Source organism: Rhinolophus ferrumequinum, chromosome 6, assembly GCF_004115265.2.
Source record: "Rhinolophus ferrumequinum isolate MPI-CBG mRhiFer1 chromosome 6, mRhiFer1_v1.p, whole genome shotgun sequence".
NCBI classification, from domain to species: domain Eukaryota; kingdom Metazoa; phylum Chordata; class Mammalia; order Chiroptera; family Rhinolophidae; genus Rhinolophus; species Rhinolophus ferrumequinum.
In genome coordinates, this window is record NC_046289.1 from 97,345,260 (window position 1) to 97,368,141 (window position 22,882).

At 46.3% G+C, this 22,882-nt stretch overlaps 1 protein-coding gene and 1 long non-coding RNA gene across 8 annotated transcripts in view; one reads left to right on the forward strand and one right to left on the reverse strand.

The window, feature by feature from the left end:
• Positions 1 to 9,548, forward strand: LOC117023737 (uncharacterized). Its single transcript, XR_004423249.1, has 3 exons — positions 1 to 470; positions 986 to 1,180; positions 9,208 to 9,548. It is a non-coding gene; the product is annotated as an uncharacterized LOC117023737 (long non-coding RNA).
• PARP6 (poly(ADP-ribose) polymerase family member 6) overlaps positions 3,899 to 22,882 on the reverse strand; it is a 27,278-nt gene continuing 8,294 nt past the window's right edge. For 3 of the 7 annotated variants that reach the window (XM_033108848.1, XM_033108849.1, XM_033108847.1), the window contains exons 9-24: positions 21,072 to 21,221; positions 19,915 to 20,125; positions 19,347 to 19,400; positions 17,778 to 17,873; positions 17,136 to 17,228; positions 16,292 to 16,417; positions 15,056 to 15,121; positions 14,075 to 14,142; positions 12,807 to 12,855; positions 12,450 to 12,562; positions 11,630 to 11,702; positions 10,862 to 10,931; positions 5,360 to 5,439; positions 4,904 to 4,967; positions 4,656 to 4,740; positions 3,899 to 4,281 (exon numbers count right to left, since the gene is read on the reverse strand). In XM_033108848.1, coding sequence (XP_032964739.1) covers positions 4,179 to 4,281; positions 4,656 to 4,740; positions 4,904 to 4,967; positions 5,360 to 5,439; positions 10,862 to 10,931; positions 11,630 to 11,702; positions 12,450 to 12,562; positions 12,807 to 12,855; positions 14,075 to 14,142; positions 15,056 to 15,121; positions 16,292 to 16,417; positions 17,136 to 17,228; positions 17,778 to 17,873; positions 19,347 to 19,400; positions 19,915 to 20,125; positions 21,072 to 21,221 — 1,501 coding nt within the window. In that variant the 3' untranslated portion in view covers positions 3,899 to 4,178. Of the gene's footprint in view, positions 4,282 to 4,655; positions 4,741 to 4,903; positions 4,968 to 5,359; positions 5,440 to 10,861; positions 10,932 to 11,629; positions 11,703 to 12,449; positions 12,563 to 12,806; positions 12,856 to 14,074; positions 14,143 to 15,055; positions 15,122 to 16,291; positions 16,418 to 17,135; positions 17,229 to 17,777; positions 17,874 to 19,346; positions 19,401 to 19,914; positions 20,126 to 21,071; positions 21,222 to 22,882 lie in introns of those variants that run through there. The other 4 variants (XM_033108851.1, XM_033108850.1, XM_033108852.1 and 1 more) reach the window with 4 other exon arrangements.

Sequence of the window (22,882 nt, forward strand, 5' to 3'; positions counted from 1 at the left end):
TATCTGTGTGGGAAAGGGAGGGTTTCATGGAGGAGACATGGAGGGTTGGTTAGGATAGAGATGGGTATGGGAAGGCCATTCCAGGGAAAGGGAACAGTGAAGAATGTTTTCTGAATGCAACTGTGTATCTAGGTCCCCCCTCCTGAAGAAATGCCCCACCAGCACTTGGAAGAGGGAAGAAGCTTGAGGACTCCTTATTCATTCCAGAGGAAGTACAACCTCAGCCAGGGTCTCTATCAGCTGATGGGACCTCCAGCAATCTTTCTCTAGCTCAGGACTGCTAGGGCTCCCAAGAAAAGCCTCCCTAGCGTGGGTTAATCCTGCCCGCCAAACCCTCCCTTTGAGGCCCTATGCTTTCTCCCTTTTCCCTACAAGTGTAGCCAGAGTTCAGGCTCCTTAAGATGCAAATGTAAGCAGATCTTATCCCTCAAAAGTCATCAAGATTTGGAAGACCACCAAGAAAGGCATCGGTGAGTAATGGGTCAAGTGCCCCCTTCGCCGGAAGTCCTCTTGCTGCATGCAGTTCACCAGTCTGCTTTTTCCTTGGCAACATGCTTCCAGTCTCCCCCTCTGTGCTCACTGGCTACCAGCTAATCTGACCCACTTATTCCGGAAAGGATGGCTAGGACTGAGGACACTCTGGTCTCTGTCCTAGATAATGTTGGTGGGCAATGCTTTAACTTAAAGGGTGGCATGTTTGGCCCCATTGCAGGGGGGTTCTGAAATACTTACGGAAAGTCCTGTCCTCCAGAGAGAATGATGCCCCTTCGAATGAATTGAAGCCTACTTTATTCCCATCCTTTCTGGGGGAGGAGGACTCTGGGGAATTGTGACTCATGAATTCCTTGCCACCACTCCCAAATTGGGCCCAGAAGCTGAGACAACTTCCAAACCTCCATCTTAGAATCCATCCTGTAAGTAAGCTGGTAAGTAACCCAATAATGACTCAGCACCAGACTCTTTTCTCTCTCTCCCCACTGGCCAGTCTGAAAGGCAGAATCAAGCAGAAGGCTCTTCCCCTATGGATGGCCACATCCTCCCCACAAATGAGTCAAGGCCACACCCTGCATGGATGGAAAATTACCATCAGAGAGAAGCAGAAAGTTAAACTCTCTGGGGTTTTTGTGTTCTCAATCCAGAAATCACAGCCATCTACTCTCCACCTGGAACAAATTGTGAGGTAAATAGTTCTTTTCCTGGCCCTGACCGTAGCCCTAAGGAAGCATGTCCAGGTCTAAATGCCGTAAGGCTGCTTGAGCCTGGGACTATATGAAAAGAGGCCACTGGCAACCTCTGCGTGCAGGATGTGTAATAGCTTTGGCCTCTGAAGGAGGATGATCTCTTGCTCAGACCTGGCTTTCACAGGCCCCACCTCCCCACCTCCAAGGTAGCCAGCCAGGCCTGGGTGAGGGAAAGGGGCTCCCAAATCCCTCTGCAGGCTGTGGGAGAATTCCTCTCCAGAAGCCCTGCAAGTTTCTCTGCAATGGAGGCATTCTTGTCATAGGGTGTTCTTTTTTTTTTTTAAATAGGGTTTTAATTAGATTTGTTTTACAACCATATATGGGTATATTTTGAATTTTTTCAGATGTGATTGTGTATGGCTCTCAAACATCTCAGATTCAAAGTCCTGTTGCTTTTATATGGGACACTACAAAATGGGGTTCAGTAAGTCCTCAGTGTCATGGTAGCTTTGTGACTTTAAGTGAAACAATGCATAACTGGACCCATTTTATCATAAGTTAATTGATATAAAGAGTTAAGTTCCCTTGGCATCTTATCAACATTATAAAGACGTTATTGGAGGACGTGCTGTAATTTCATTACACTTATTGGCATAAAAAAAGACCATTATGCAATGTTCTAACAAAAATTGACACCCATGAGACTAGCTCAGGTATTTGGATATTTCTGGTAACATACACTACCTGTTCATTACTTCTTGTTCCATCATTTACTAGAACTTATGTCATCTGCCACTGATAAAAAAAATTATAAGAAATGCTTATAATTTCTTAAGCAGCTGAGAATGTATAATTTCTTAACAGCTGAGAAAAGTCCATTAACATTTTCTGAAAATAGACCAAAAATGTTGTAATACCATTTGAGTAACCAAGCACCTGGGTTCAGTTGCTGGAACGTCAGTGGGAACAGTTTGAGAACCTCTGGGGAAGTAAAAGAATGGCTCAGAGCTCAGGTCCTAGTTGGGCAGCTCTGGTGAAAACTCAGGATTGCCACTACCCAGCTGTGAGACCCTGGACACGTTATTTAAGGTCCCTAAAGAAAACCTACCTTCTACCTTTAGTTGTCAGGATTAAATGAAAACCTTAGTGAAATCTGAAGAGCTACAGAGCAGAGAACTAGAACAGCTGTTCTGGAATCAGGCTGCCGGTCAGTTGCTGGCAAATCACTATCCTCTGTGCCTGTTTGCTCATCTGCAAAGTGGGACTAATGCACCCACTTTATAGGCTCCTTGTGAGAATTACATTAGTCAATATATGCAGAAACCTGACAATGCGAAGCACACAGTAAGCCAAAGTGTTAGCAAATTATTCAAGTGCTCAGTGTAATGCCCCCCACCTGCCCAGTAAGGCCTAAAAGATGTTAGCAGTCTCGGACACTACACAGAGAAGCTTCCAGGGTCCTCCCTGACGGGGTCATTTTTGTGAGGAGAGCTTCTGCTAGACCTGAACCCAGAATGGGGCAGAGGGCCTTAGGAGACCTGTAGTCAGAATGTGGTAGTCTTGATCAAGATCAGGTACAGAAGTTAAAGAAACAGCAACTAGGGGGATGGACCTGAAGAATGGCACTTCTAAGTTAAGGCAAGTCAGGAACTACAAAGCCAGTAAGGTACCCAGGCAAAGGTTATCTCCAAAGTAGGGTGAAGGTAATGCAAGAAAATACCTGGTCTAGTACAGGCTAGAAGTAAATCAGGAAGCTGACAATGAAAAGACCTACACAGGCATACGTGGTTTTATGACGTTTCATGTTACTGCACTTCACGGGTGTATTTTTTACAAACTCTTGAAGGCAAGACCCTCCACCAGCAAAGATGATGAGCCGCCTCTCTTGTGAGTCTTGCTCTATTGGGGTGGTGTGGAACCAACCCCACAGTCTCTCCAAGGTCTGCCTGCACTTGAAAAGCCAGGCTTTTTTAAATGCTTTTTAACTTTTGTGCTTATATTCCTGTTTTCTTCATTAATAGTTCATAAACTATTTCATTACTATTTCAAGGTCCAACCTGTCTCTTACAACTGACTTAGGGTTTTAGGTACATGGAGCACACCTGGAAGGCTAGCAGAGGTTGGCAATGGGAAGGAATTTCAACAGGGAGATGGATTTCACCGGAACAGTTAGATCTCCTAGAAACAGCTGTCTTCCTTCACCTTGCTCGCCTTGGAGAATGTGGACTTTGTTTTATTATGGGAGGCTGCATTTCCTTAGGATCTCTTTATAGATTTCAAGTTAGAGACCAACCCAACTTCCTGCACCTGCGGGCTGTCCCTGCCACCTCCCTATCCCAAAGGAAAAAAACAGCTGGGAGGAGGCAGAGAGCAAGGGACAGTGGGTGGGTTTTGTGCAGAAAGCAGACCTCCTGATCTGACCCAGTTTCTAGAGGGAGGAAATCTGAAGTGCTTTGGCTCAGTGATCCTTTTCAATCTTGAGGAACAGTTAGTTAATCAGTGGTATTCTATACCCTTCTCAGTTTGTGTCATCTGCGTAACTGTTAAGTTTCCCTTCCGTACCTAATCCGTTGATAAAAATGCTGAGAGCTGTACACTCACTAGATGGACTTAGCTTTCAGTCCACCCAACAAACAGTTCCAACCCGCATGAGAGTCCACTCTCCTCACCCCCACCCCAGGCGGAGGCTCGGGCAGGTGCTTGGCCAAGGCCAGTCAGACCAGTGATCATATCCAGTCCACAGCACCTTCCATTTTATTGTTTTATTTACAAACGGGGTAAAGTCAACTGGGAAAATCGGGGGTAGGGAGTCAGTCTGGGCCATCCAGACGTGGAGAGATTCCTGGGTCAGTCTCCACCCGGAAGGCCGCGTCTTCCGTCCTTTCCCTGCCCCTTGGTAACGGCCCGATTCCTCAGGGCAGCTCCGGCTGCTCCTGAGCCCTTTAATGAGGGCAGATGGATCCAGGGGGACGGCGTGGTACGAGGGCTGGGGCCCCCTCAGTTTGTGTAAACCTGAGTTCCGACCACACGCATGATCTCCTTCTGTATCTTGGGGTCCTGAGTATTAATGTTGGCATCGCCCACCTGCCCATCCTCATAGCTGCCAAAGACGACAAGTGTGAGCACCGGGGGGGCGGTACCAGGATAATGCCAACCCGTGCAGCTGGTTTTGGAGGTGTGGCCATCCCACCCCAGAAGAAAAAACCCTTTCTTGCTGCTGTTTGGGTGGAAGAGATTCAGCTTATCTGGCTTTCTTTGACCAGACCCGATCTATAGCTGTCCCCGGCCTCCAAGGGACAGTCCCAGTGTCCCTCCACTCAGGGAGCCAGGGACAAGTCTCAGATAAGAGACTTGGCTACACAGCGGTGAGAATACGAGGAAAACAACATTCTCCCAGCTCTCCCAACTATCACAGGCCGGCAGGCCCCCGCCCTCACTGCTCCAAGCCTTTCCCAAGGCACCGCCTCGACTTACACGAAGAAGAAGCGCGTGCAGACATGGTCGGACACAGGGCAGACCCAGATGTTCCCATGCTTCTGCAGGTCCTTCGACGTGATCACTGGGAAGGGGCCAGAAGTTATAAATAGGACGTTTCAGTCACAGTCCAGGCAGGGGAGGGAAGGTGCGATGCTTCAACATCACCCTTCGCTGGCTTGTGTGCCAACAGTTGCACCAGAAATAAAGGCTGGGGACCCAGAAAAACAGACGGGTGAACTACCTACCTTCACAAAGTGCTATACAATTTAGATTCCGACTCTGCAGGAACCTCGACTGAATGGATCGGGTCTGGAAGAGAGAGCAGAGCCAAGCAGACTGTTATAGTATTCCCGAGAGGCGGCTTAGCTGGCGATGGTTGTGGGGGGGTCAGGGACATCCTGGCTCCCGCGCCCGCCCCCTGCCCCCATTTTGCTTTCCCATCATAACCACTCTAGGTGAATCCACAGCTTCCACCTTTACATTTTCATGTCACTGCATTTAAACTCAGTCTCTGTTTTCATACTTCTGACTGAGGCCACACGTGACTTTGGAAGTGTGTTCATCTTGGGATGTACCTGATTCCTTCAAATGATCTTCAAACCACCCACCTCTCCCACCACTGTTTCCTCATCCATCTCTGCAGCCTACAGCTAGCCCGGGGGAAGAGTCCTGCCTCACTGGAGCAGGGCCACTAGTGATACCTGGGGGATGGTATTCATCCTGTTATATCTCTGGACCAGCTCATCCTTGGAGGGCATCCTGTGCTGTCCTTTTCCCATTCCTGTCACAGAACAACAGACCCAGTTCATTCCCCCATTCCTTTAGCAAACATTTACTCAAGAGCCTGCTAAGTGCCAGGCACTGAGGTAGACAACCCGGCGACACAGCGGTGAGAGTAAAACAAACAAGCTATCTGCCCTTAAAAAATGTAGTCTGGCGGAGGTTATAGGCAAAGAACAAGTAATCACAACACAGTATGGTGAGGGCTGTGATGGGAGCATATGGAGCCCTGTGAGCTATAGGAGGAGGAAAAGGTGCAGCCCCGCCTGGGGGATCGAAGAAGGCTTCCTGGTGAGAGCAGACTGAGAAGTCGGGACTAGAGCAATCTACACAGGAGGGCAGTACCTGGGCAGAGGTGACCGGACGGAACCCAGAGGGAGAAACAGGGTGCCTGAGCCTGTTGGGGGCACAGTCCGTGGCAAAGGCCCGAGAGCACGTGTGAGAGGTGAGCTCGGGTCAGGTCAGGCAGGCCTGTAGACCCCGTAAGACAACTGGAGCTCAGCCTGAGAGCATCAGGGAATCACGGCTTCTACAGGGAAGTAACAGGAAGCGAACGAGACGGGCAGGAGGGGCCCGAGAGAGTAGTGACATAACACTGAGGATCCAGTGCCAGGCTGCGTCAAGTGAGTGGAGAGAAAGCAAGCAGAGCAAGTCAGGTCTTCTCCAGTCTCAGCGTTACAGAAAACACTGACCAGAGCCATTCAAGAGAAGAGGGAGAAAGCACAGCAGCAGCTGAGGGAGAATTTCCCACAGATAACTATAATGACAACAACCCTGAAGAGTCCTGCTTCCTTCAGAAAGTCTTCCCAGACTTTAGGAAGCAGTGCCAATTCCCTTGTTCCCACCCTATCTAAGCCCATAAATCCACCACCCTCACTTCTCACTGACTAACCCTGTTGATAACACTTACAGGCTCCATCTGGATTTCTCTGATTTAGATACGAATCAGCCTGTGTGCCCCTCCTGCCAGCTCTCTCTGGCCTGTGCTGAGGACTTCAGTCTCTCCTGAGCGTTGGCAGAGCCCCGCCTTGTCAGTCAGGGACACAGGTCTGTGTGTATGAGACCAAGGGGATGGATGGAGGGGACATGAGGCCATCATCGCAGGCCACACGCAGGCGCCCTATCTTCCCCACTCCACCCTGGAACTTCCTATTGTCACTAACCACTGCGTCAGTGTCTGGTCTTGCGATAGCCATGGTGTAATCGGGGGATGAAACCCCTGGACTGACAGCCTTCACTGCTCAGGCTGTCAGTCCATCGTGCACCCACACTCAAGTCCCGTCAGAGATTCATGGCCTGAACGGAACTCAGGGCAATCAGAGCCTCAGACTAGAACCGCTAATTTCCTCCTACAGGACACTCACCACCTCTCTGTTCCCACCTTCTCTATTAGCCTTAACTAGGTTTAGCTCTGCACCCAAACCTCATGACCTTCTCAGCCTGGGTATTTTACAGCAAGATTCTGAGTGAAATTCTCCTTTGGGTTCTACCCCGGAGGCCAGAACAATCTGACTCCTGTGGCTGATCCTAGAGAGGCCATCATGATACAAATCCTGTCCCATTCCAATCCTGTCGCACACTGTCTTGTCCATACTGACCCAGTTTCCTAAGACCAGACCCTGAGAATATGGTGGCTAGAATGATCTCTAGATGCTTCGTGTCCAAAGTACATACTTATCAAGTCTCTAAATAGGACTAAACAGATGGAGTTCACCATCTCCTTTTTCACTGGCCCTCATTGTAACCTGCACGCTCTGACCAAGTCATTGGAGGCTCTGCTAGTCAAATGGATGCTGTCTACACGACCCCAGGGGGCATCCAAGGCCATCAAGCTAAGGATACCTTGAGGAAGAACAGAAAAGCAGAGCAGAATCGGTTGGAAGGAAACATCCAAGAAGATAGTTGGCCAAATGCTAGAGCAAATACTAGTTGGATACTTGCACACATCCCACCCACCGTTACAGAGACTCCCATTTGTCTGTGGGGCCCTCAGAGAGTCAGTCATTGAAGCAAAGCCCACCCTGTCAGTCCTTATACTGGTAAGAACACTGTCCCAGAAGTTAGGCGATCTGCTTTCCCGTCTTAGCACTGCTACTCATAGCTTTGTGACCCCAGTCATTTAACGTCTCTGAGTACTAGCTTTCTCATCTATAAAGTAACATGGGATTGGACGAGATGATCTGTAACTCTAAATAGTAAAATCCTATGGTATTTTGTACCTATAATCAATTGACCTTTTTGAAAAGGAGAAGGATAGTACCATATAATGTTTTTACGTAATTAGTAAAGTGATGAAGAAAGATATCAATAGAGACTCCTGGCTCCATCTATAACTAAAGGTATTCAGGCACTTAGTGGTAAACAAAGGCCAGTGAGAGAGGAGAGAGGGAGAAAGTAGGAAGAAAGAATTTGTGGGACCAGAAGAATCTCACTATTTGGAAAATAATAAGCTTCATTAGAGGGAAGCTCAGGCTGAGACAAAGATAAAAATTGAGGAAACTAGACAAAGAAGCCAGAAAGACTACCCCAACCCCACCCCACTTTGGACCCCAGGCAGGAAGAATAAGATCCATTCACACATTCAATAAATATTTATAGGGCATTTACCCCGTGTTGATTCACGGTAATATTCGGTTCATGACACACTGTCATTTATTTAATAGGACAACGAATATCACCAGATCCAACCTAAGAACTAAGTCCAACAACTAAAACATTACCAGTGACTTACATCTAACAATGTGCTACCCCATTCAAACTATCTGCCTCTCCTTGGGAGGTAACCACCATCCTGAAATTTGTTTCATCACACACACACACACACACACACACACACACACACACACGCACGCCTAAATAATGCTGAATTTTGTTGGCTTTTAAACAATATAAAAAAGGCTTGCCTTTTCTTATTCAACTATATTACTAAGATTTTTCCAGGTTGTTGAGTTCCACTGTTTGTTCATTTTCATTGCTGAATAAAATCATTATGAGAATATATTAAAATGTATCCATTCTCCTGATGATGAGCTTTTAGGTTGTTTTCAGGGTTTGCTCTTGCAACAGTATTGCTTTGAACATTCATGTAACATCTTTGGGTGAACATACACAGGAATGAAAACGCTGGGTAACAGTTGAGATTTCCCAGCTTTATGAAATTAAATACAAAATTGTTTTCCAATTTACTTGTATACATGTATCTCCATCAGCAATAAAAGAGGGCCTCATGATCTACAATCTCTGGAACCATCAGCGGTGTTATCAGATTTCTTAATGTTTGCCAATCCACGTGTCATTTGGGTCCTCATTTTACTTCCGTGATTAACAGTGATTGAGCAACTTTTCATATCTTTTGGTCATTTCTTCAGTGACATGGCTGTTCATGTCATTTGACTATTTTCTGTTAGGTTGTCTTTTTCCTAATGATTTGTAAGAATTTTTTTTTTTTTTTTTAAGATTTTATTGGAGAAGAGGAACAGGACTTTATTGGGGAATAGTGTGTACTTTCAGGACTTTTCCAAGTCAAGCTGTTGTCCTTTCAATCTTAGTTGTGGAGGGTGCTGTTCAGCTTCAAGTTGTTGTCTTTTCAGTCTTAGTTGTGGAGGGTGCAGCTCAGCTCCAGGTCCAGTTACTGTTGCTAGTTGCAGGGGGCACAGCCCACCATCCCTTGAGGGAGTTGAACCGGCAACCTTGTGTTTGAGAGGACGCGCTCCAACCAAATGAGCCATCTGGGAGGCAGCTCTGCTCAAAGCACTATGTTCAATCTCAGTTGCAGGGGGAAGAGCCCACCATCCCTTGCGGGACCAGAGTTGTTGAACCGGCAACCTTGTGGTTGAGAGCCCACTGGCCCATGTGGGAATCGAACCGGCAGCCTTTGGAGTTAGGAGCATGGAGCTCTAACCGCATGAGCCACCGGCGCGGCCCTTAAAATACATTTTTATTGCTAATCTTTTGTGCTTACAGTGTTAAAAATGTCATCTCCTGATTTGTAGCTTGTCTTTTTACTTTCTTAAGGTGTCTTCTGATGAACAGAAGTTTCTAGTTTTAATAAATTTAACATTCTTTTATGATTTATGATTCCATCTTTTTCTATTCTCTGGATGATTTTGTATAAAATTGTGAAATAATTTATTCCTTGAAAGTTTGGTTTAAGATTTACATGAAAACTATCTGAGCTAGGTGGGTTTTTGTATGTGTGTTTGAATTTTTAAACTACTATTTCAATGTATTTTATAGTTTTGGAGCTATTTAGGCTTTCTACTTTTTCTTGAATCAGTTTCAAGTTATATTTTTCTAGAAATTTATCCATTTTGTCAAAGTTTTCAAAGTAGTGGCCTAAAGGTGACAGAATTCTCCCATTAGCTTTTTCAATTTTGCTATATGTGTAGGTATGTTCCCTTTTTCTAATTGTGTTCTTTTTCTTCTTAATCAGTCGAAGCATCTTTATCTTTTTTTTTAGTTCTTTAAAAGAATCATCTTTTGGATTTTTTGGTCCTATCTACTGTACCTGTTTTTATTTGGTTGATTTTGGTTCTTACATATATTATCTCTTTTCTTCTACTTTGGTTTATTTTGTCGTTAGAGATGTTTCTAATTCTGAGCCTCTGGACCTAAGTTTTCTTACCTTTATAACAGTTATAATTACTGGAGAATACTAAATGATAACCTATACGTACTCTAGCACTGTCCCCTTCGGATGGTAGACATGCAACTATATGGTGGCTCTCCTTTATACAGCGACTATATAGAACAAGAACAAAAGATGACTGAAAAGAAACTAAGACATGAACCTGGAACACTAAGTTTTAAGTCAGAATCATTATCTGAGCAGGACAGAGCTGGACTCATCTCCTGACTAGAATCTGGACCTCATTCATGCCTTATCTTTGGAGTAAAATGCTTTCTCTTGCATTCAATGTGACTAATATCATAGTGTGTAATTCACACTATGGCAGTCTACATTTTAAAAGGTGGTTGACAGGGAAGAGAACAATGTCTCCAAAAATGTAAGCTAATGGAAGGGACTCAAGCCTTTGAGTGTATTCAGATAAATTCACATGCACATGTACACACACACAACTTTTTATGACAGAGTACTGCCAACCAAAAATGTAGTACACAGAAAGCCTAGCTTCATCTCTCAGTCATTCCCTAACCTGTTTCCAGGGCCTAGCCCCTACAATGACTAAAACCATCCCCATGGAGAAACCGACTAACTAAGACAAAGGGAGGAAACTGGCCTTATTGTAAAGAATCTAAACTTCTAATGGGAGCAGGAAGAGAAAGACAGACTGTGTCCGTAACTGGGGAGAGAGCTGGTATAGACCAGGCACCCACGATGGAGCAGGAGACAGCACAGATCACGTGTTCACAGAATGGATGCAATGTAAACAGAGGCAAGGTGGCCGGAGAGTGTTTCTTACCTGAGTATCCAAAGGAAATACTGGAGATGGGGCTCAGGTAGATGCCTTTGCCATAGGCTGCTCCATGCAGCTTGCAGGGAAACACCAGGATGAGCAATATGAGCCTGGGCCCTCCCGGGGCTGTATATCAGGCAGCCATAGGCTTATCCAGCCCTGTCCCTCCATTTACCTTCTCTTTCATTCAGAGAACTCTAGGCATCTACTCTTGCAAAGCTGATTGGCTGAAAACTGGACGCAGGTTAACCCTTTCCTATGAAATACTAGGTATTGACACCTTTGAGAGAGGAATGGCAGAGCGACTGAGTCAGTCCCTCAGCATCCATGCACCTCTCCCCAGGCCTGGATATATATGCAGATTCCAAAACCAGGAATGACGGAGTATGTAGCCAGGAAGAGGGACAAACCATTCCTTGGAGTAGTCTCACAGGGCAAAGAAATAATTCTATTTCAACTCTCTGAATGAAGAGTCACATAAATTGAAAAGTTCTAACAGGTAATTCACCTAATGGCTGCGATCAGCAATTTGTACTCCTGCCTACAGCTAAATTCCCATTCCCCAAACCACCAACACACACAGCCTGGGGCCAAATATACAACAGCCACATTCATTCTATACGCACAGCTCCAACTTCCTCCCTAGGGAAGCCACATGGCAGGCGGCATTTGAGGATGCTGAGGCAAAACCAGCTGAGCACTCTACAGTAGCTTTCCCCCAAACTGAGTGGGGCAGGGCGAGGTTGGAGAGAAGGGGAAGGGGCACAGCCTCACCTGCAGTTTGGTGTAGGATGCATTGACCAGCCCATTGCGCAGGATCGAATGCCAGTTCTCGATGTGGGACCCACTGTAAGGCAGGGTAGAACACATGTCTCCTCACGGTAGGAGGTTCCCGGAAGCACTTCCATGATTGCCATTCCCACCCATCCTCACCCACACAGGACATGAAGATGGACAGACAGACCTAGCAATGGACATGCACATGGATACAGTCACAGGCATGCAAGGTGTGAGTGTGGCTGACCCTATGTCTTCATTTCTAGTCCCAGCCTCTCTGCGGTGTCTTAGCTACTCCCATCCTAGATCCTCAACTGCTGGTTCAGTATTTTCATTTGCCTATTCTCTTATATTTCAAATTAAATTCTTCTCAAACTCAATACACTTATCACTGATCCCAAATATGGCTTCCAGTCCTAAGTTCATGTCTATTTTGAGAAAAGGTTCCCACCATTCCCTTGAGGTTCCCTTTAATCTCTCTCCCTCTGCCTCTCTCCTCTCCCACAATTAGGCACCAGTTGCTGATTTCTTTCAAAGTAGCTTTCAAATCTATCCCCTCCAATCTGTTCCTTCAACCACATCTTTTTAATATGTAAATGTCATTTCTCCTCAACTACATTACCAGTAGCCCGAGAGTAAAGACTGTATCGCATGGATCTTTTCATCCTCTACAGCACCCAGCACAATAAATACTTGCTGACCGACGTGTTGATGGACACAGGTAACACAACCTCATATACCTCTCATGAACTTGCCCTCCCACTGCCCTGCGTTAGTTGCTGCCTCCCCCACCCCCTCCCGCCTCCACCCTCCTCACTGGAAGGCAAAGGTGCTGCCGTAGAGCTTCTTGGCGGTCCGGAACCGAGCCTCCTTGGCAGGAGGGCTGCTCAGCAGGAGGAACTGGTGTGAGGTGTGCATGAACTTCAGCTGCTGCCCAGGGTGGGGTGGGGTCAGGAAAACAGAGCAGAAATGGAGATCAGGGAGGGAAGGATTGGGGATAGGGAGCAAATCAGGGCCTGTAATGACCCCTAGTAAGGGAAATGTGCTCAGGCCCAATGACTGCTGTTGATGGACAGAGCCAACCAGGCAAGGCTAGGACCAAGGTGGCTGGCTGCTTTGGAGCCCTCCCTGCCCCCACCAGCAATTCAGACTTTAGAGGAAGAAAGTCACTTACCCTGCTGAGAGGTAGTTTGACAATGTGTGACCTGTTGCTGGAAATGATCCTAGGACAAGACAGAGGAAAAAGGAGCAGGACAGCATAAGTGTGTGGTTAGGCCATCCTGAACACAGCAGCAGCCTTGCTGTGCCCCTGGGAGACAAGCAAGGATCCGGGACTGTCTCAACTGTGGGGAGTATCCAGGTCATAATATGAGGACATTCCCACGGGTAGTAATGCTTGTGCATAGAAATGTAAAAGGGAAGCTACTGACCAGAGACCACCTAGGTGCTGGAAGTTAAACAGTGGATGAAAAAGGAACACAGAGGTCAACTGAAAAAAAATAAAAATCTAGAAAGGAGCGGTCTGTATTAGGATGCTGAGAACTGATCCTTGGGATTCAGAAATTTGGAATGGGGCCTCAGGAGTAATCCCGCCTGAGCTCAGAGGAAGTCTGAAGGTTCTCAGGGATGGGGAGGAATGGACAGAAAGTTACTGTTTATGCTGGAGAAAGAAACAGAAGAAACTAGAACAAACTTCCTGCAGCTTCAGGGATAGACTGGGCTGTGCATAGGCTGAACTCAGGGACAGGAGAGAACAAAGGCACAAAACACTGAGGGCTCAGCAAGGGAGCATTATCTACTATAGTGGATATGGTCTGTTTTTTTTGTGCTTTTGTACTCGTCACGTCCTCCTGAATGGTCTCTGCCTGGTCATTCCTCATATAATACTAAAGAGGGAGCGTGTTGCATTGAGAAAGCACTGATGTCAAAGGCTGACTAAGGTGAGATGGAAAAGCTGTGTCAGGAAAACAGAGCAGAAATCAAGAGCAGGGAGGGAAGGCAAGGAATGGAGGGCAGTAGAGAATGATCAAAAATCTTTCCAGAATGGAATAACAACACCTCCAGGCTCTGGACAGTCTACATCACCAGGGAGGCCCTGAGACAGGGACAGGGAATCGCAGGGGGACACTGACCCTCTGGATGCACAGAAGCTTATTTGAAATGAACGGTGTTAAGTCCTACATGCAAAGGGCACTCAAAAACCTACTGGTAATCAAGAAATCCCTAAAGGGCAGTTGAGACATCATCTCAGAATCTGTGAGCTCTCTGCAGGATCTGAGTTCTTGTCAAGGCCAGGTGTATCAATAAAACGCCAAGGAAAAGCTGCCATAATATCTATAACCTCAGAAAGGAGGCTGACACTGCCTCTATGAGGAAGTCCAGGCTCCGTCTCCAATACCATGTCCCTTTGTCCTGCCCCCGGGGGAAGGGTTCTATCCATACCACTGCAGGAGAGGATGGGCCAGGGGGTCCAGCTTGTCCATCTGCTTCTTGATTTCCAGATATGAGCCCTGTAAGACAGTAGCCATAAGCTTATCTTCCAGGAGTGGTGGGAGCCCTCCCAATTTCCACAGACTCCCAGGGCCCAGGGCAAGGTGGGTACTAACGGCCACACAAAGGCAAGAGGAGATGGGGTTCCCACCCCCAAGGAGCCCAGTCAGATCGGGAAGACTCATAAATAAATATGGAAATGACTGAAGATGCTTACAAAACAACATGCAGGTGGGTCTCCCTCATTTAATGCAATTCCTACAGCCCTAAAAAGTTAATTTTAAATCAAAAAATAAATAAAATCAATGTCCAGAAAGAACAGGCTAAGGAATCCTGTGGTACAACTTTACATAAAGCAGAGTCCTTCTAACAAGTATATCATCCCTCCTTGGTGTATCTTATGTGTTAATCTGAGCTGTGATACATAGGATTTGCTGAGAAGAGGCCCACCTGTAAATGAGTACAAATGAATGTCTATTCATGCAGAGACTGCAGACGAGGGGTGGGGAAGTCTGGTGAGGGACAGCCTTGAGTCAAAGGATGGTCACTGCTCCATGTGGCTGCCCCACCCCTGGAAGGACAGAAGATGAAGGCCCCGGGTCTACTTCCTGACCTCCAAGCCCCCCTCCTCAGCCTCCCAACCCTGAGCAGATGTCTTTCCCTCACTTCTCTAATTCCCTGAGAATTACGGGGAAAACATTACATACGAACTTGTGAAGAAATTCACAGCGAAGGTAAAGGTTAAGAGAGACATTAGGAGAGAGAAAGAGGAGTAACAGAGCTAGAACACAGAAACTGACGGGGAAGACTGAGAAAACACTGAGAAATCTGAGCAGCCTGTCTAAGTCTTCACTCCACTCCCGTGACTTCCAAGCAGCACAGGGCCCAGGAGCAGCGCAGGCAGAGGACGGCGACGGGCCCAGGGCAGAGTACCTGCGTCATCTCCCTGATGGACATCACACTATCCAGAGCTTTCTGAAGTCGCTCGTAATTCTTCTTCTGTGGGGAATTCATGGGAAGAGAAGAACCAGATGAAGAGAAGAGAGTAAAATGTGATGAAAAGGAGGGCTAGGGAACGAGCAGCATGTCATGGAAAGAACACAGATTTAATGTCAGACAGCACTGGAATCACGCTAGTTCTCTTTTACCAGCTGGGAATCATAGGCTAAGTTTCTTAACCTCTCAGCACCTCACTCTCCCTGAGTGTAAATGAAGATAAAAACCCCCACTGCCCTCGTAGGGACGCTCTGAGGCTTACGCAGCGCGTGTAAAGAAGCTGGACAGTACGCACTACACAACAAGGACAGCTGTGCTGGCTGCTGTGCTGGTTAATTTTGTCAGTGGCTCACTGTCAATCTGACTGGGCCATTGGGGTGTGTCTCTGAAGTGCTTCTGGAAGACATTAACCTTTAAATCTTAGATGGAGTAAAGCACATGACCCTCCCTAATTTGGGTGGGCCTCAACCAATCAGTTGAAGGCCTGAAAAGAACAAAAAGGCAGAGTGAGAGGAAACTTCTCCTGCCAGACTTCCTGAATCTGGGACACTGGTCTTTTCCTGCCTTTGGACTTGGATCCGGAGACCGCCAGCTTTTGGACTGGAACTTACACCTTTGACTCTCCTGGGTCTCCAGCTTACTGACTGCAGATCCTGGGACATCGCAGCCTCCACACTGAGGAGCTAAATCCTTGTAACAAATCTCTTTCTGTATACCTATCTCTTACGGGTTCTGTTTCTCTGGAGAACCCTGAGCAATGCAGTACTTTACATACATTATCCCTCATTTTTATAACAATCCACAAGGTAGACATTACCTCTTTTTACAGATAAGGAAGTTGAGGTTCACAAAGCTTAAGTGACTTGCTGACAACATTCAGCTCGGGACAACAAAGTCTCATGTACACTCCAGGTCTGTCTGGCTCCAAAATCTGCATTCTTTTCTTTCGTGACATAACTAATTTTAATCTTTCTCCCCTTCTTCTGACAAACTCAGTTATTTATTCACCAAAACAGCTAAAGCTTAGGGTTCAAGAGTTCCCAAGAAACAAGTGTTTCACTTCCTCTGACCTTACTCCAAGCTGCTGTGTCCATGAGAATGATGGCCCGTGGTCTCCACTATCATTTCCTGTTCCTGTTCATTAGCCCTGACCTTCCTTCCCAGCGACTGTACCTTAGGGTTAAAGGCCAGGGTCTTGGGATCAGTGGGGTCCACCACAGAGGGATAAGGCTCAAAGATGATGCTCTTTCTTGGGGACTCCAAAGCTGCCCTACACATGGCCACCAGCAGATCCACCACCTTAGGGGCAAGGAGAGAAAGAGGGCAGAGCTAAGTGACTGCCCAGGGCTGGGAGGCACGCAGGATCCAGGACAGGGTCTGCCCTCTGGAGTCTCAGCACATTTCTCTGCTGTTCTTTTCAAAAGCAAATGTTTATGGTTTGTTTTCATTAGAAATAATATAAACTCTTTATAAAAATTCAAGCAACAATGAATTAAAAAGTGATGAAAGCAAAGATAAAAATCATCCCTCTGCCCCCAAACAAATCTCTTTCGTCATAGGTAACTACTAGTAAGTTTGATGTATATCCTTCCAGATATTTTTTCCTATGGAAATAGTTATTTTGTTATGTACCAATTTAACAAATTGTACTATGCATACTGGTATATTTTCTTACATGTTATAATTTTCTATCTATAAATAATAGTTGCATAGTATTTCTACTGTAAGGACATACCATCATTTCTTTAAATGGACACCCTACAGATGTATTAGTTTGGTGCAAAAGTAATTGCAGTTTGAAAGGTTAAAAACAACTGAAAAACTGCAACCACTTTTGCACCAACCTAATAGTTGTATCGTGGTTTTTTTTGGTTTTTTTTTTACAATTACAAACAATACTATTGTGAGTATCTTTACATATGAAAGCATTCCTGGAGGTTAAATTCTGAGGTGTGAAAACTGCTAGCTTCCCCAGGTTTTCTCGATCCCAGTTCCCACAGCTTTTCGCTCTCTGTACCTCTGCTCCAGTGGCCACCTCCTCTGCAGCTCCAGACATGACTCCCAGTGTGTAGAAGGAGAAAACGCACAGTTCACGAGTACAGACGGCTGGCTACATGGATAGATTAAGCAGACAGTGGTGGTAAGGGGTGTGCAGTAAGAAGGGGTTGACCTCAGACAACTCTAGAATGGGTAGGAATGTGGGGCCCTCTGCCAGGTAAAGACAATAAGTAAGTGAAGTCTAATTCAAATGCCTTTCAGAAATAATGCTGTCTCCTCCAGGAAGCCTTCCATGACCTCCTCAGGGAGTTAAGATGCTCTCTTGTCTGAGCGTCTACAATCCTGCTCATATCTCTCCTATACACTTGGAGTGACGTGTCTGCTACCCACCTAGACTTGGAGTGCTCACGGACTGCATCTTATCCAGTCATCTTGGTCAATATCTGAACCATTTTTAAATATTGAGTGGGGATTATATCTTCAAAATATTCACATAGCCTCATCTTTCCAAATAGGAGTGCTGAGAGTTGTTTTCTGAGACAAACAGTTATTTCTAAGAGTCTCAGAGAGTATGGACAGAATTCTGTCTTTGCGAGACCCAGGAAGAAAACAATAAAGGTGGGCTAAGGAGGCGCGCCCTGGGGCAGAGCAGGACGTGTACCTTGAGCATGGACCCATTCTGGAAGACGTGCTGCTCGTCACACACCACGCAGTACTCATTCAGCGTCGGGACCCTCTGCTCCGCGTACTTCATGATCTGGGGGGGGAGACCTTCTACCGCATCTTTCGGCAGTACAGGCACACACAGGCCACAACTTGGGCTTCTTTCCCAGCGACCTCCTCCCTCCCAGCCCTGTGCCTACGGTAGAATCTCTGCCAGGGTAGAATCCTGCACTTAAACTGATGGCCTGATTCTAAAGCTCAGACTATATGTGAGAGTAAAACTAAGACCAGCCACGGTAGAAGATCTGGGTTAAGATTCCCCTTTTCACTACTTAAAACCATATATAACTTTGGGCAAGTCAGTTAACCTGAGCCTTGGTCTCTTCATTTATAAAGTGGGCCATTATTCACGTCATAGAGGTATCGAGAGTAATGACATGATCCCTGTGGAAGTATCTGATAAACACTAACAGCTATTAATCAAACTTTAACATTAGTTGTAGTAATTACAGATGTCCTCTGGGACAGGTGAGTACTGCTCCGTGATGGATGGCAGGGGGGCCTGAGAAGCCTCCCAACTACCCAGAACCATCAGCCTATCCACGGGTCCCCCCCAAGACACAGCTCTGCGCTGCGAAGAGAGCACAATTCAGAGCTCCTGCAGCAATAGCCTAGTCTTTTTTAAAAATACTTTCTCTTAACATGGCTTTTTAACCAGGTACATTTTCTGTATTAATTAAGTTGTTCCCATTTCACTACTTTGGGGCTGGGAAAGGAACAGGCAAGGGCTTTTATTCATTCCGATTTATTGAATGAATGCTACATATCCAACTCAGTGAAAGGTCTCCTTGATTGTGCAATAATATAAAAGATTGTCTTCACAGGACCTATGCTGCAATGGGGAAGGTGTGGTATGTATACAAAGTAATTACAATTCAAGGCAGCATATGGCACGTGACACACAGGTGCCTAAAAAACAAAAAGCACCATGAAAGTTCAGTGAGAGGAGACATCACTTCCAGCTAATTAATACAGCTGGAGGAATGGAGCTCTTAGGGAAAAAGTGGCATTGAGCCTTGACTGCAATAGGCAGATACAGGGAGGAGGGCCAGTGGAGGGAATGACATGAACAAAGATAACAGAGATGCAAAAGGGAAAGCAGGTCCAAGGAAGAAAAAGATTCAAAAGAAGAAACAACCAGTAGTGGCTGAGCAGTGAAAGAGGTCTGCACAGAAAACTGACGACCACATGAGCAAGGCGCTTGGGACCCTAAGGAAACCATGTCAATGACCCTCATCTTGACACCCAGGCACTTCAAGTTTGCAGTGCATCATGGGCGCTTGATCATACGTGCTCTCTAAGTGCGGTCTGCTGGTAATGCTGCGAGCTTCCTGAGGATGGGAACTATGCCTTCTTATCTCCTATCTACATGACACTCAGCATAGTTCCGGGAGCAGAGCAGCTCGGGAAATACCTAACTGACTGAGGAGCTGGGAGATGTTAGGCGGTCAGATGGGTCAGACAAGAGGGGAAAGGCTTTGGCGTGAGGCTTTGGACTTTTCCTTACCTGGACAAGGAACCCATATTCCAGAGTGGGGATGTTCTTGCAGTGACCACTGACCTGATGAGAGTAAAGGAGAGCCCTCGTGAGCCTCCCAGGATGCTGCTGCCTGGACAGACCTCACTCATCCCGTTACCTAGGATTCTCCCAAAGCAACTAAGCCCTCGCTCCGATCAGCCTAAGTGATCCCAAAGCTGGAGAGAAGACCTTCAGATAGTTTTCCAAAAGGGCTCATCCATCCTTAACCTTCTTCAAAATTCGGTGGAGTAGGTTAATACAGCAGCTGACTACTAAGTCCCAACCACAACCTAATAAAATCATGTGACGTCTTTGGGATGCCCAACCCCAGACTCTGCTTCTTAGTCTACTATCAGAGAAGCTTACCTAACAGTTTAGATGTCAGTTTTCAGCTATTAAAAATACGTGTTCCATTCCACCCACTCAGCTACATGCCCAGATTTGATTTACGATGCTTGAAAAAAACCACACTCCCACCCCATTTGAGAAGCTATACTCCCACAATTCCACTTCCACCCGCCTGACACCCCAGTCAAACCCTCCCCAGGCCATGTACCAAAGGAGAGGTCCGTGCTGGGGGAGGGAGGCCCACGTGCTGGGGGCACAGGAGACCTGCCTGGGGGCTGGGAGGGTAGCCAAACACTTCCACTTTGGGGTTCTTCAAGGTGCAGGAGATGGAGCGGTTCATGAGGCGCCCAACCCGAAGCTCAGGCACAGCGAGTTTGCCTTTCAGCATGGAGTCCTGTATGATGGGGAAACTGGGCGACCTGGAGAGGGAGCAAGGAGAGGCCAAACTGGGCATTCAGTACGAGCCCTAGAAGAGGTCCGGAGACAAGTGGGTCCTCGGCCAGGATCAGTGAAACGACTGGAGCCAAAGAGGAACTCACATATAAGGACAGTTCCATGGGATCTAAACACTGGTAAACAAGTAGGTGACACATCAGAATTGTTTTTGTGTCATTACCTATGTGTGTTCTCCATTGGAACACGGAGGGTAGGCAGAGGCAAAGCCTAGGTCACTGTCTGTGGCATCCAGGCAAGGTATGGAATGATCCCTTGAAAAGGATGCCTGTTTCATTTACTCAATGTGTGTGTGTGTGTGTGTGTGTGTGTGTAGTTATATACATATGATTAAGTGCTAAACTCTGCACTAGGCAAGAATAGTTTCTTCCCAAAGAGCATGATGTCTGACTGTCCACAGTAGTGGCTGAGAAGCTACAAATCTGGGTCTGTGTTTGCCTCTGCGAAGATCAGAAAGCACCAGGGTTTGGGGTGTGGTCACAGGGGGATGTAGGCCTAAGGTCAAAGAACAGAGCAATATTTATTTTTAGAACTAGGTAATAAATCAATGTACCCTTCCATAAGAGGGAGGAGTTGGTGCCTGTCTCTGACTTGGCCTCCTTAGGATGGGAATCAGGATGAGGGTCAAATAAAGGAAAGATGGAGTGACTGTGGCATACATCTCTCCAAAGACATTCCATGAGTTAGGTGTTATGTTTTACATAGAGGACAGGTATGAATACTTGGGTCAGGACAAGGATAAGGACACACAGGGAACAGGACCACGTGGGTGGTGTTAGCAGTTAAAGGTACAGGATTCAGAGAACCTAGGGAGAGGACACCATAGATAAATTTAAGTAATCAAGAAGGTAGGCTGGCGACTGAGCCAGACTAAGGTGACCAGAGGTGACCGGCCCCTAGGGGAGCACTTACTTTGGGACAGGTGAGAAGATGCTGAGGCCAGCTCGGAATTTCTTGATGGTACCACTTGCCTTGAACCAACTGTGCCTCTTCTCCTGCTGGGTCTTCAAAAAATCGTTGCTGAGATGTTTCCATTGTTGGGATGTGAACATACCCAGGATTCTAAGGAATGAAAGAAAACAGGCTTAGGAAATCTCAGGCAGGGGAATAAGTGGAGAAATAGGACTATGAAAAGCAACTAATCAAAAAATAAATAAATAAGTAAATAAAGATAAACTTTTAAAGAAAAGCAAATAATCTAGAATTCACATCCAGGGACTGCAGAGCAAGTTGTGGTGGGGGAATGTCAGAACAGCTCCCTCCACCCACAAGACCTTAGCATATGGAAACGTACTGTCTTAAAGTACCTCTTTACTCTAGGGGGTAAACACCCAGCCCCATTACCTAGTCGAACAGACCAAAAACATTCTGAGATGCTTTGCCCTTAGAGGCAGATCTCTGAGGTGAGCCCTCAAAAGTGGGGAACCTTGGAATTTATTGCTAAGAATTACTATACTTTGAGGGTGAAACAGAAGTAGTGGGTTGGAGGTGAGTACCACCCTCTGCCTTGTGAATAGTGAGTAAAAGTTCTAGGGAAATGACGGGTACTGACATTGTTAGGTGAAAAGTTACATCCCCAAATTTATGGTTTCTGACTTGAGTTGGGCCCTCAGCTAGTTCTGTCAATCCTGTCACTTGCCGTTGATCAGTTCTCTCTAGTGTTACTGTAAGCTATTATTCTAAATCCTTATCATCTTCTTTAAGCAACTAACTTTACCTACAACCAATAACCTCGTTTCCTTCTTAATGAAGAAAACTGAAGCCATCAGATACCAGCTCCCTTCATTTTCCAAGTCTACTACAAAATCTATTTCCTTTTCCACCATTACCTCAATCCCGCCATTCCCTGGAGACAAGGAAACCCTCCTAGTATTACCTCTATCTTTGCTCAGGATCTCAGCCCCTTCTTGGGACCTTGATCCATCCATCACCCCCCCTCTCCTGGTAACTCCTTTCCCAAAATCTACAAAAAGTTTCAAGTTCCTGCCCCTGATGTAGCTACCGCTCCCTCTTCCCTCCTATCCACACCCCAATTTCTCAATCCACACTTATTGTTTCTACTTTGTTGTCACTCACTTCTCAACATATTCTATCTTTGCCACTCTACTGCAACTGCTCTCACCTTGATGCTAATTCCAACAGAAACCCCTAAGTTCTCCTCTTGCCTATTCTCTCTGGATCTCTTTGTAGAAGCTCTCCTCCTTGCCTTCTGTGACACCATTCTCTTGCCATTCTTCTCCAACTTCTCTGACCTACCTTTAGTATTTCTTCTTTCTCTGCCAACTCTGCTAATTTCTTGAGTATTTTGTCTGGGTGATAAAGAATGTTTGTTGTTTTTTTTTTAAATATGACATTTAAAAATTTTTTTTTACTTTATTTATTTTTTACTTTATTGGGGAACAGTGTGTACTTCTAGGACTTTTTTTTCCAAGTCAAGTTGTTGTCCTTTCAGTCTTAGTTGTGGAGGGCGCAGCTCAACTCCAGGTCCAGTTGCCATTGCTAGTTGCAGGGGGCGCTGCCCATCATCCCTTGCGGGACTCGAGGAATTGAACTGGCAACCTTGTGGTTGAGAGCCCACTGGCCATCTGGCCCATGTGGGAATCGAACCAGCAGCCTTCGGAGTTAGGAGCATGGAGCTCTAACCACCTGAGCCACCGGGCCGGCCCAGATAAAGGGTGTTTTGCCCTTGATCCTATCTTCTTCTCACTCTATTATGCTCTCCC